Source organism: Podarcis cretensis (assembly GCF_951804945.1).
Source record: "Podarcis cretensis genome assembly, chromosome: 13".
NCBI classification, from domain to species: Eukaryota; Metazoa; Chordata; class Lepidosauria; order Squamata; family Lacertidae; genus Podarcis; species Podarcis cretensis.
The window spans coordinates 7,009,881-7,024,235 of record NC_137182.1 but is presented as its reverse complement, the minus strand read 5'-3'; the positions used below and the strand labels follow the sequence as shown (position 1 = coordinate 7,024,235).

Here is a 14,355-nt window from a genome sequence, read left to right as displayed (position 1 = left end):
TTTCCTTATTTCAATTATATTAAAATAGGCATCATATGTATAAATGTAAGTCTCGTTCTGCTTTGGAAAATGATTACACACACTTTGATACTCAAGATTCCCCCACCATTAGGTGAAGTCACTGGCCCATATGGGTTAATTGTGAAACTAGTCTCTTCAACCATAGCATCTGGAGTAGACAGTATCCAAGCATTCCTACAAGGCCAATGCATGAAGTGCTGGTGACAGTGTTATATTAATTTCCAAATGTAGTTCACAATTATCAAATAATAATAGGAATACAAGTTGGACTGGGATAAGACAGGTAACAAATACCACCTCCACCTTGCAGAGTCATGGCAGTGGGATGGCCAAGGCAGCATCTCAAGCAGTGAAACGGGATGCACCAGCCCTGTCCCTGGCACACAGACTACCATCCTGCAACCCTGAATTGAAGACTAGATTGAATGTGTGACCTGTCCTATATGTTGGATCAATGAAAACCGAGACAGCCCCATAGTTGTCATCATCACCATAAACCTTACTGCGCTAGCCAAAGGCCATGGCATCATTCACAAAGGGAACAAAAGGAAAAGCAACAATAACCATAAAAACCATAAAAACATCAGGCACTGCAGGTACAAGAAACCACGATCACGTCTCCTAAAAATTATTTGTTGCATATGATAGAATAGCAAGGGGTTCTCAGGTAGAATGTGCCAGCTTAAATGTCCGAATCACCTTTGCAATTGACCGCTATTTTATTTAGTTCTTTTCTGCTGATCTTCTTAGCTGCCAACGCATATAGTGCTACTTTATAAGTTACAAAGTCATCACTATCACTCAGCAGCCATTTCACCCTTTCCACCCTGTTCGAGTGTGTTCCATTCGTGAGCAGGGGTTTTATAAATCGGTCTCTTGGTTCTGTATATAGTGGGCATTGCAATAAATAGTGATACAGGTCCTCTATGCAAGGTTGCCCACACAGACAAAGTGTCTCCTTGTACTGTACTTTGCCGTACCGACCATCCAGCACCGCCGAGGGCATCGATTGGAATTGTAATTCTGTAAAAGCAATTCTTAGTACAGCAAGTGGGAGCTTCGTCAAATAACTAGCTCGGCTGTGCTCCATTTTGATAAGTAGGAACCACGGTGAACTTTTGGTAGAGGCAATCATGGTTAAAACCCTTTCTGCATTGGACCTGAAGAGGCAATCTCTTAGGTGTCATGGAAGTGTCATCTCTTAAGTGTCATGGAATCTCTTAAGTTGTCATGGAAACAATAAAGTTTCAAGCTGGCCCTACATGGCAGACCTCAGCATGGATGCTGAAGTTACCCAGGATCAAGGCCCTGGAGTTGTCCAACATCATACTTGAGACTACCTCAGCCTAGGGAGCCAGTGCAACCATACCAATAGCAGCCAAAATTTGTCTCTTTAGCCCAGTTACCAGGTACAGATATTAATAGATTGGTCCATTGTGGAGGATAGATAGATATTTAGATAGAACTGCATTCACAACAGCTCCATGTATAGATCCTCCTTGTATATAGTTGAAACTACCATGGAACAAAGAAACTGAAGTTTTTATGATGATTGAAGACTTGCCATGTCAATCCTGACAATGACATCATCAGAATGCACATGGATTGTGACAACAATAAGCTGTGAGGTGGAATTTTTATCCCCTTTTTCTTTGCTGGTACAGGTTGAAGGACTGGTTTCATTTGCAAGCTTTATGATGTGCTACTAGTTTCACCATTTTGAAGAGCTGGCTCTTGGAAATGTCCTGTCTGATTCCCATGGACCTCAAGAGAGTGAAGAAACTTCAGGCCTTGGTCAATTTATACAGCCAAGATCCTGGGCTTGTGGGTGACAGGCAGCTTGCTGTATTGCGGACCCACGTGGAGAATATATTACAAACTCACACGGGTGCCTCTGGGAGAAAGGTACTTGAGGAGGAAGAGATATTTGAGGCCACAAACTGTGATGAAAGTGATGTTGAAACGGATGAGGACAATGAGATTGTTGAATCCGACCAAGATATTCTCCAAGAAATGGGAGATGAAAATGTGAGACTAACCAGTGAGATGATGGATCAGGCTGATGAAAAGCGGGAAGAGGCTTTTGACGCAGTTGATAAAGGCGATCTCCAAAGAGCCATTGAATTGTTTACCGATGCCATCAAGTTGAACCCCCAGTCCAGTGTCACATATGTGAACAGAGCAAGCACCTTTGTGAAACTAAAGAAACCTAATGCAGCCATCAGAGACTGTAAGAAGGCCTCTGAACTGAACCGGAAATCTGCACAGCCATATAAATGGCAAGGGAAGGCTCATATGCTCCTAGGGCATTGGGAGAAAGCTGCTGAAGACTTCACCATGGCGTGCAAACTTGATCGTGATGAGGAAACTCATGCTTTGCTTCAGGTGGTGCAACTGAAACTTCAGAGACTCAAGGAGTTTCATCACAAATGTGAGCGAAAGCGAGAGTTAAAGGAAATTCACAGAAGGTTAGAAAGAGTCAGACTGTCCCTGGAAGAGCAAGAGCGAGTCCCGAGAGAGGAGAATCCCTGGGATGAAATGGCCAGAGCAGGTCGGAAACATCTCAAATCTTTCCTTACCCTTTTAGATCCCCGGGTAATGATGGCATTCCTGGATGTTGTCTGGAATCCTGAAAACATCTACAAATACCGAAAGAAAAATGTGATAACTAAGTTCGCTCGCAAACATTAATTTGAAGGTCAGCTACATGTGGCCTGATAACTAAATAAACTCACACATAGAAAGAAATGCAAATATCTCTCTCATTATTTTCTTTCTCTCCTTTTTGCAAAACTAGTTATGAAATTATGAATAACCTTAATGAGATAGTTCCATATGTAGTGCAAATAAACAAAACAATGTAAGAAAATGGGATATGTAAATATTTGGGGTTCTGCAGTCATGAATTAAAATGCTAACAGCAAATGTTGAAGTGAATAAATGATTTTAAATAAGCACTTTCACAGGTGTAGTGAAACTTAATTCAAGATTAATTTGTGCCTCCCTAGGGTAATTTGAACACTCATCCTAAATGATGGACTCAAATCTACCTTAAGTTATTGTTTCCATTAAAACAAATGGAACAGTCATTGCTACTTTGAATTACATTGCTTTCAATTGTACATAGTTATACTCAGCTTTAGTTGGAGTTAGTTTGAACAATTTGATCTTTATGGATTCTGGTAGGAACCTACCTACGAGAATCTTGGATCAATCTGCTGATAGGAATGTAGCTATGCAGCTGATTTCAAATTTCTCCAATTGCTGCAACACTGTTAAGTCTGCTGACTGTAGCATCATTGCACCTTGGAGTCAAAGGGGGAAGCAGAAAACCTTCTGCATCTCTTGTCTCATCTTATAAATAATCGTACATCCTGAGAATTAATAGATTACACCCCACCGGGAAATTAATAGGTTTCAGGTGCTCCCAAATCAGATTTTCCCCTCGAGAGTCACACATGTGCATGACAAAAAATAAACCCAAATTTTTTTTGGGGGGGGGGACTTATCGGCCAAATGTTTTAGCCCAACTCTAGGCTGATGCCGTTATTTTTGAGCATCTCCCATTATTTTGATCAAAAGTGTTTCAGAGTGTGACCTTTAGAGAGTTTGCTTGCCATTGACTTCCATCCGTGGCTCTGGGGCTAGCTGATCTTAGGAAATTGAGGGAGCAGAGGACCTAGGCAACCACAGCAAGATTTAAATGCTTTATAGAGGTTTGCCAGGGACGCGGGTGGCGCTGTGGGTTAAACCACAGAGCCTAGGACTTGCCGATCAGAAGGTTGGTGGTTCGAATCCACGCAACGGGGTGAGGTCCCGTTGCTTAGTCCCTGCTCCTGCCAACCTAGCAGTTTGAAAGCACGTCAAAATGCAAGTAGATAAATAGGTACTGCTCCGACGGGAAGGTAAACGCCATTTCCGTGCGCTGCTCTAGTTTGCCAGAAGCGGCTTAGTCATGCTGGCCACATGACCCGGAAGCTATACGCCGGCTCCCTTGGCCAAGAAAGTGAGATGAGCACCGCAACCCCAGAGTCGGCCATGACTAGACCTAATGGTCAGGGGTCCCTTTACCTTTACTTCGGCTCCTATGATGTAAGTAATGGGCCCCGCCTGCTAGCCTGCTCCCTAAAATATCACGGGTTTGCTCATTTCTATATACAGTGGATGCTCAGGTTGCGAACGTGATCCGTGCAGGAGGTTTGCCAAGGGAATGATGCCCAACACAATTCAGTTTGTTGTCTTTTTGAGGGATGATGAAACCATGTGCATTCTTATCCCACTGCCCTCTTATAATGATTCACATAACTCTTATTGTGTAAACCACATTGTCAACACCTTAGAAGAGTTCTACTTTCTAGCACTTGTTAGAGGCCTTCTTTGGAGTGGGGGAAGCTAGAATTTTTCTTTTCTTCTTTTGTTTTGCTCCCTCTATTTTCTTCCCTTCTATTTTGAATTCACCGTGGGTGTATAAGCATAGTTCCAAACAGAGCAAGAGTTTTCAGATAAAGGCACCCATGGCTCAATAACAATGAGTACCCAAAGCCTGATGTTAGTAAACTTTGTCAGCATCACTAGTTACGGATGTTTTTTTAAAAAAATTACTGTGGACATATGCTTTTATGTGGCCATTGGACCTGGTATTTCATGTTTAGACAACCATCTTAGGTAGCTCACACCAACCTCAGACTTGGAATCAGGTTCCATTGCAGGCAGGCAGAGATATTTGCACATAGAGCCTATATGCAGGCAGACTTGAGTTTGCCACGGTGTGCTCAAGAGGCAACTGCAGACATCACAGCACCCCGACACATATTTGCAAGCAAGCACTTGTCACATTCACACTTCGGAGTTTCAAGTCTCAAAAAATCTTACACACATTTAAAAAAAAGCAATGTGTTAAGTGATCCTTTCATTGGGATTACCGGGCAAGAGGCCTTCCTTTTGGGCATTGTTGGCCAGAGGGTGTTAAAGAATGATCGAACATTTTTTATGTATGCAACAACAGCAGCAAGGATACTTGTAGCTAAATATTGGAAAACTCAAGATTTGCCCACGCTGGAAGAATGGCAGATGCAACTGATGGACTACATGGAGCTGGCAGAAATGACTGGCAGAATCCGAGACCTGGGAGAAGAAGCAGTGGAGGATTGGAAGAAATTCAAGGACTATTTACTAAAATACTGTAAACTATATGAGTGTTAAGAAGGATGAGAGATTTGAAAATAATAGGGCACCATAAAGCTAGTTGAAAAGATTATGAGAATGAGTGAATTCTATGAGAATAATAAATTTTGAATAAATATTATGTTAAAATTAGGTATTTAAGATCTAGATAAAATATTCAAAGTTAGGGATAAAATATTGAAAATGTGTATAATAAGAATGGAAATAAGGTGATAAATTGCTGGCTAAAGTTTTATTAATGTGGAATGCAGGAGCGGGAAATGTGAGGAAGTCCAAAAATGAAGAAAAGTTGGCTATTACATAATGCCAAATTTTATGTTTGTTTTTCTTTTCTGTCTTTTTTTGCTTATGCTGTTTTTTCTTTCTATTGTATTTAAAAAAAAATTCTTAATAAAAATTTATAAAAATAAAAAATGAAAGTATGAAAGCCTTAGTTGAATGACCTGACTCACTGAACTGATTAAAACTTGCAGCAGCCAGGCTTCAAACAGATAACAAAAGCTTGGCAACCACATCTTCTGTTGCATTTATTTCAGTACTAATGGATGATGTGCATAGATACACATTCTAATGCAGCATTTTCTAAAAAAAACAACTATTAAGTTGTCAATACCTAGAAAGTCAACTTCAACACTGCAGTGATGTCATAATGTATGACATCAGGAGAACTTGACATAAACCAAACTGCCGTAGCGACTGATACTTTCAAAGTTCTGCAGCTGTAGATAAAGTACAGCAGCAGGACCACATGGAGGGACACATGAGAGATGAGGCCCTTTTCTCCTCCATAATAGAAGTGATTTTCTAATTCAGCCGCTGTCTGTACATGAGCCTTACTTTTTTAAAAAATATTTGCCCTAAGAGAGGCAGTTTACTGTATCCAGCTGGTCAACCGAGCTTCTAGCTCCATGGATGCTAAAAATGTTGGTGACCTTCAAGCTTTGCTCAATCTGTACAAACAGGATCCAACGCTCTTGAGAGCAAAACAACTGAGCTTCCTAAGAGATTCGTTGGAGAGCATGGGCGACACCATTTCGGGTTTCCAGAGAATTGAAGCCTTTCCTCTGAGACTTGGTAAAGAGGAAGGGAAACCACCCGAGCAGCTTACCAGTGAGGAGAGTGATTTAGAGTTGGATGAGGATGGAATGATCAAACCAGATGAAGATGAACCCCAGGAAATGGGAGATGAAAATGTGGAGATTACAAATGATATGAAAAGCAAAGCTGAGGAGAAGAAGGAGGAGGCATATGCTTTCCTGGAGGCAGGAGAACTGCAGAATGCTATTGATCTGTTTACAGAGGCTATCAAGTTGAATCCCCAGTCACCACTCCTGTATGCCAACCGAGCCAGTGTCTTTGTCAAATTGCAGAAGCCCAATGCTGCCATTAGAGACTGCAACAAAGCATCAGAGCTCAACCCTGATGATGCACAGGCCTACAAGTGGAGAGGGAAAGCACATATGCTTTTGGGTCACTGGGAAGAAGCTGCTGAAGACCTTGCGTTAGCCTGTATATGGGATTATGATGAAGACACCAATGCCCTGCTAAAGGAAGTGCAACCCAAGGCCCTGAAGATGATCGAACACCACACCAAATATAAAAGAAAGCGAACACTGAAGAAGATCCAGAAGATCCAGGCAACTCTGGACTGGATTAAGAGTATCCTGGAAGAGCAAGAAAAGGCACAGAATGAAGAAAATATTTGGCAGTGGATGACTCGAGCCTGTCGGAGGTACTTGGACTTTTTTATGGCTGTTATGGATCCTAGAATTATCCTGGCCTGGCTGGACGTAACCTGGAACCCAAGCAATATCTCCAAATACCGGGACAACCACAAGTTTATGAAGTTCATTGGTCAGGTTGACTGAAAGTTGAGGCCAGCCATAAATAAGCCTTTCATTAAATTAAATTGTAGTGAGTGGCACCATGTGATGTTTCCTTTTAATGGCTTGAATTGAATATTTGTGTACATTTGAATTTAATCCAGAGACCTCAAACTCAAAGGGGTTTCAGAGTGGGTTTCACCACTCAGCAGAAGCCCAAAGGTTAGGACTAGTGACTAGCTTCTAAGAATACTCCTTGCCATATAAACCTTCTATATCTTGCCTGACCAGATTCCTTTCCTAGGATGGCATCTACAGCAGTGGAGGAAGCCACTTGGGCCCTTGGGGTGGCACACCCAGGGGTGGGGCAGGCCGCTTATAGGGGCAGGGCGCACCCTGGGGCCTCTGGAGTCTGCCTGCCTCCTCCCACAGTGCGTGGGTCAGGCGCATTGTAGGCCCCACTGTGTGTGCCACCTGGCATTTTGTCTCCCCCCCCCCAATGGTGACACCCAGGGCAACCCGCCCCCACCGCACCTCCCTTCCTCCGCCCCTGTGCATCTATCACAATCACCTCTCCACAGTCCCCCATGCTTAAGCACTCTTTACAGCCCCCAGTGTCTTTCCATCTAAGCTAGCTTCCTGATTTTCTCTACTTGCCCTCCAAAATCTTTCATACGCCACGGTGTCTGTGCCCCACCCCAATTCTGTCCGTCTCATTTCCTGTTATGTCACACACATTAGCAGCCAATGCTAGCAGGACTTCACATGCAGCCCGACCTATTTGACACCCATGTAATTTAAGTGAAGCAGCAGAGAGTTAAGTCGCATAGTAGCCAGTCTCTTCTAAGGGCCTCTCTTCATAGCCCAATATATAGTTCAGCTACTTATGTGAAAAGTTGTAGCCACTCGATGGACACCAAAGGTGTAATACGTTGCCTTCCACAGATTTAGACTGATATGCTTGGTACCAAAATGGCATACTCAAAGCCAGAAAAGTTTTGTGTTGGAGGGAGGGAGGGAGGGAGGGAGGGAGGGAGGGAGATGAGAGGAAAACGGTACAACACAAGGAGAAACTATTGCAACATGATGCAAGCAAGCAAACAGATTCCAAACAAATGCATTTAAATCAATATTTTAATAATAAAAGAAAAGAAAAACAACCCCCTCCAATGCAGGAATCTCAACACATGATCCCCCCCCCCATCCAATCTGAAACCAGACCCTGCTTGCTTTCGCAAATGTGCTGGCAGTTTTTATTGCTGCACCACTTAGTTAAAATGTTTGCATGGCTTCAAGGTATCTCCAATATGGACATTAAAATACAATGCATGGCTTCAAGGAGATACCTTGATCCCCAATATGGACATTACAATATAATAAGCTACTAACACAATCAAAACAAAAAACAAAAAAGGGGTAGAGAAAATCAAGGATAAGTAATAATAATAAAACAAGGGGTGGGCAAGCAAAAGGGGGGGAAAGCAATAATGGCTTTAATCCAATATTTTTGCTTAACTGGTTTGTGGAATGGGTTCCTTATCTCACTGCTGCTGTTGTTGTTACTTCAAACCTTATGTTGTACAGAAGAACTCGCAAAACTCAGATCGAATCCAAATCCTTTTACAGAAAGTGGCATCGGAAACACCAATGGCAGCAGCTGCTGGGAAACGAATGTTTGTGTTGCCCACATTTTTGGTAGATTATTTAAGACAAATTCCCTTATGTTGTTGTTAGTCGGCTGTTAGAGTAAGAATGAGCAGATGGTTAATCAATCTCAAAATGCCCTTCAGGATCTAGAAACAGCTGTGTACGGTCAGTGCTAGTAAACCCATCCAGAGTAAATGTGAATGGGGAAAATACACAGCATGGAAGCATGATAATTTACACAGAACGCTACAGTGAGATTTGCCAGTATGCAAACATTTCTTAAGCGGTGAACTTTCCAGAATCAACTCAGCTAGCAATTATGTTGTAATTCTGTAGTTCTCTTGTGTACAAGTCTATGTTAAATACCACTGCCACCAATAGACTTTAGAGGCATCTCCCTCATAATATTAAAGTTACATTATCTTTTGCTAAGCGCTAAATTACAAATGAAACATTTCTTCTGTATAGTTATCCTAGCAAATATTTTATGATCTCATACTGCTGCCTTAGCCATACTATCAAAATATGTGTTCTGGTTATTTTTTCCTGCCTTCTACCCCTTTGTATAGTGTGCTTGTATAAATGAGATTTTCCTAAATGTAACAAGTCACATTGTTCTCATAAACCCAGAAGTGGCTTGCTGGGCATGGGGGAGTCAAATTACCTTCTTATTGCTGCATGTCTATTGATTGCTGAAATATGGAAAGCGTTGTCTGAATTTAACACCTCATTATGGTGAAGTAATACTGTATACAGAAAATTGTGTTACATGAAAAACTTACCTGGTACACTCATTTCTTGAAAGGTGCAAAAAACAGTAAGGTGCAAATGAATGTTGCTGAAGGATTATCTATTTTGCAATCAATCAAACCACCCTCCCTGTTCTTTCCCCAAACCCTTTATCTCCAAAGGGGTTGTCTAGGAACACATTAATTTTAGATAACTCCAGGCTTGTCCTCCCTCATTTGGCTGAAGTTATGTTGAATGTAGATGCTACCCTTTCACAATCTTTTGTCAGCTGTCTGTCATGAGGGCAAAAAATGTGAGTGCCACATCTCTAAGTTTGGGGCAGCTGCCTGCTGTGAGCTGCTGACCAGACATGCAAAGAATCTCATTTCATATCCCAAACCAGAGAAATGCATCAGGTGGAATGGTGCTCTACTTGTCATACAGAAATGTGTTGCAAATTGGACAGACACAATTAGCGTTAACAGAGCTTTTGGTCCTCATTGCCCCAAGAGCGTGCTTCTATGGAAAAAGGAGGCTAGGTTGTTCCTCCTCATCAAAAGATCTGCCAACAGGGCAGAGGATGGGGATACACCTAGAAGCTGTAATCAGGGTTTGCTCCCTTTCTTCCCTCTCTTACCAACTGGGAGGGAACTGTGCAGGGAAAACTCTGCTTTACTGAGCAAAAGACTTTCCATGTAATCAGCTTGGGAGTGAAACCCAAAGAGAGTTGGCACAAACACAATACTTTTTATCTAATTATATGGAGCATCTTCTATAGTGAAATGAGAGGTGGTTATTGGAGACATGGCATGATCCAGCAGTGCCGACTTGGACCCCAGACTGTGGGTGCTCAGTGTGGCACCACACTGCAATATCATGACATCAGGCGGCGGGGCAACCACTGGGCCTGCGACTGCGCCTCCACCCCGGGGGCTCTGTTGGAGCCTGCTATGGCTGCAGATGCATCCCAGAATCATGGAGTGCCAGAGATAAGATGGCAGCCAGCAGTTGGCGGTGCATGGTGGCAGTGGCAGGGGGCAGAGGCCAGGCACCCACAACAAAAATTATGGGTGCCCAGACCCACAGGGCCCCCTGGAATTGGCACCAATGGCATGCATTGATTTAAAATAACACCTGAAATGTGAAGAAATGAAAACTGAAGCTTACGACACATTTTTTTCAACAAAACTTTCTTGAAGGCCAATCCAGTCCATTTCTGTTTTGAAACTTACATAGCCAAGTTAGCAAAATGTCAGAGTTGATTGCTGCATTGTCCAATGTGTGCCATTGTTCAAGTCAAACCAGCTTCCAACCTGATAACATTTGCTGATAGAATTCTGTGAAAAGCTAGTTACTGAAACTGAAATATTATTCCAATGCACTTTTGTGCAAAGCCTTGATGGGAAGTTTATAGTCTTGTGTATGCCACGAGGACATGATTAAAGATGAGATACTGCGTTCAAAATCTGTATACTTACAGAGACAGATTTCCACATGGAAAACATGCCTGGGGTAATATAAAATTTAAGAGTGGGAGTGGAAAACTTGGAAGGTGTTGGATCAAATCTCACTCCACTCTATAAACTCACTTGCAGTCTGAGTTTCGGAAGCATGTGTGAAATTTTAGATGGGGTATACAGTATGTGTACAACATTCACACCTTTTTCTTCAGCATTACCTAGACTAAAGTGTAAAAGAGAGGGAGCACACTATATCTTTCTTACTGAGCAACTTATAGACACACAATATCAAGAGAGGAACAATTTTACCTCCTTAATATGTAAATAATGCACATTGCAAAGCAATGTACAGATCTGTTTACATATAACATGCAGTAGCTGTTTGATAGCCCATTTTCAACAGATTTCTCCAGCATCCCTAGTCAAGAGGAGCTGAGTCCCTAAGTGAAATTCAATCAGATCTGTTAAGTCCCTTAAGCAATTTGAAGAAGGGGAAAGGATTACAGCAGTAAATAATCAGGAATCAAATCAACTGGTGTAATTCAAGATATTCACTTGATCTGTTAGGGATTAAAGAATATCTCAATATGCTTCTTTTCTCAGAAGTAACCTATCAGTAGTATTCATTCATGGGGATAGTTCCCTTTTGGGAGCTGTTCTTGCTATGAACACATATGCAAAATGAAGTTGCTGGTTTGGGGAAATTCTGAGTGGGATAGGCATTGAAGGTGTGAATTCATTAGAATTTCACCATACAGTGGTACCTCGGGTTACAGACTCTTCAGGTTACAGACTCCGCTAACCCAGAAATAATACCTCGGGTTAAGAACTTTGCTTCTGGATGAGAACAGAAATTGTGCGGCAGTCTCGCAGCGGCAGCAGGAGGCCCCATTAGCTAAAGTAGTACCTCAGGTTAAGAACAGTTACAGGTTAAGAACGGACCTCCAGAACGAATTAAGTTCTTAACCCGAGGTACCACTGTACTGTGGAATACTCGCCAAAATCATCAAATGGCTCTTCCTGAAACTCAGTTGTGGGGCAAATACCGAAAAATCTTAGTAAAAATATAGGAGATCATAGAAATAACACATCATTACAAAGATGCCTGTGAAGATGACATGAAAGTTGGCAACATTAACTCTGCCGTGTGGGAATCCTTTGTAGGCTACTGCAGTACCTGGAGACAGACAGTCAGGTCATGTACCCACAGCAGTGACCAGAGGATCAGTGGCTGCTGGGAGCGACACAAGGAGAAAAAATTCCATGGTACACCTCCATCAGCATAAACAGATGTCTTTATCTGTCCCAGCTGCAACAAAACATGTCTCTCCTGCATACAGCTGGCACTGTAACTCTCCAATGGTTTGACTTCACCCGCATAGGCACAATCTTCCATTGTCTCCCAAGAGAGATGAATGCCAACCAACCATGGGTCCTACAGAAAGTGCTGAGAGAATTGCATGGGTTGCCAATTTAATTCTGGGTAAAAGTCAAGGTGTTGACTTTTCAAGCCATACACAGCTTGGGGAACAGGATCCCTTCAATGCCAAGGCCCAGCTAATGCCTCCTTGCATATTAACATCTCCCAGCATTGAGCTCTTGGGGAAAGCCTTGTCCATGGTCCAGTGGAAGTGAGGGCAGGGCCCTTTTTGTAGTAGCACCCCAGTTCTGGAACTGTCTCTCATATGATGCCTCTTATGCTACAGACTCTCCTCCTGCAAGAGAGGGGAGTGGTTGTGGTCGGGAGCCGGACTCTGCCTCAAGCAGGGGGCATTAGCCCCCTGCCTCCCACTCACCTGGCTGGCGCCCACCTCCACGGGCAGGCACCCAACCAGGTGCCTGTGAGGGGGCTGTTTAGCAGCCTAAATTGCTGTGGCACCAGCCTTCCGGCCTCACTTTTCGTCGTCCCGTCGCGAGTCATCAGCTAGGAGTCATCACAGGGAAGAGCCACGAGGTTTGGAGTCGGGGGGGGGGGGGTGTCTGTGTGTGTGGAGGCTGCCTGGTTCTTGGCTTGCCTTTTTAACTTTAGGAGGCTTGCGTGCGCTCATTGCTTTACTGCTTTTAAAAACCCAGGCATCCAGGTTTGCCTTGCTGTGTCCTCTTTTCCGTGTAAAAACCTACATTTAACCTTCTATTTCCCCCCACTCCTGGTGCTTGATTTGTTTGTGCGGTCTAAGTGTGAATTACCTTTCTTAAGCTGCAGCTTGTTCCCTTGCCCAGCACGTGGTCTCTCCGCCCCCAGTGAGGTCTGAGTGTGAGTGTGGCTCCGTCTTTCTTTCTCCCTTGTCTCCTTGCTTTCCCTCCCCTGCCTCTGCCTTGGTGGCTGTGCGTTTTATTTTAATTTTTGGCCAGGGTGCTTGTACGTTTCCCCCTCTATTGCCCTTGCCTGTTCGATTGTGTGGCTGGTCTGGGTGACTGAGTGGGTTTGCCTTACATTTTAATTTGTTGGCCAGGGTGCTTGTGTGTTTTCCCCCTCCATTGTCCTTGAGAGCCTGGATAGCTCAGTTGGTTAGAGCATGGTGCTGATAATGCCAAGGTTGCAAGTTTAATCCCTGTATGGGACAGCTGAATATTTCTGCATTGCTGGGGTTGGACTAGATGATCCTCAGGGTTCTTTTTCCTGTTCCTCTCTAATTTTAAGTCGTGTGTGTGTGTGCTTGCAGCGTGTGTTTGTGCCTGCTGTTTATTGATTTATTACTCTTCTAGCATGGGTTTAATTTACCCTGCCATCTCTTCCATTGGTTCCATTGTAAAATTTTAAAGGCTGCCGGGGCTTGGAATAGACTGTGTGCTTAAACCTCACCCCTCTTGGTTTCACTAAGCCACACACACACCCCTTCGCTTGATGTTTGGGGGAAGAAATAAGGCAGGGCTTGGGGTGGACAATTCAGGGTTTCTGATCAGGGAACCATTCCTCAGCACTGCACGTTTATACGTTTAGAACCTTTGAAGGTGGGCCTTTGCCTGGTTCTTGTCATTGGCTTCACTTGCCAGTACAGGCTCCCTAAAGAAAACTGCTTTTAAACAACAACAACAAAAAGGTTACAGCTTATAGTACCTTACTGAAAAGTCCAGGTTAACCCACGGTTTATAATTCCACTTCATTTTGGCTCACTGTAAAGGACAGCCCAAGAGGAAGCACACGGGTGCAGTACCAGCACACACTGCATGTTCATTTTACTCCCTCCACCCCTCCTCCCTCCCAACCCCCCATGCTTTCCTTCTCCTCCCTCCACCCCGCCTCCCTCCCAACCCCCCCACGCTTTCCTTCTCCTCCCTCCACCCCTCCTCCCTCCCTACACCCGCACCCTTTCAGGAGATACATCAGTCTTTGGAGTTCCCTTTGCTTCTTGCCTGAGTCATCACAGTTACCAGACAGGTTTTTCAACTTGCTTGCCTGCAGGCTTGATTGCTCTCTGAGTGACCGGCAGTTTGTGCGGCATTGTCTTTAAGCACCTGGCAGTTCAGCAGCTCTAGTTGCATTGTCAGTT

At 43.5% G+C, this 14,355-nt stretch overlaps 1 protein-coding gene across 1 annotated transcript; it reads left to right on the top strand.

The window, feature by feature from the left end:
* The first annotated feature begins 1,653 nt into the window (after positions 1–1,653).
* Positions 1,654–7,132, top strand: LOC307200384 (uncharacterized protein). The gene is made up of 2 exons (XM_079948927.1): positions 1,654–2,709; positions 6,054–7,132. Exons 1-2 carry the CDS (start codon positions 1,762–1,764, stop codon positions 7,071–7,073), a joined length of 1,968 nt encoding a protein of 655 aa, XP_079805053.1. The 5' UTR covers positions 1,654–1,761; the 3' UTR covers positions 7,074–7,132.
* Positions 7,133–14,355: the final 7,223 nt, after the last annotated feature.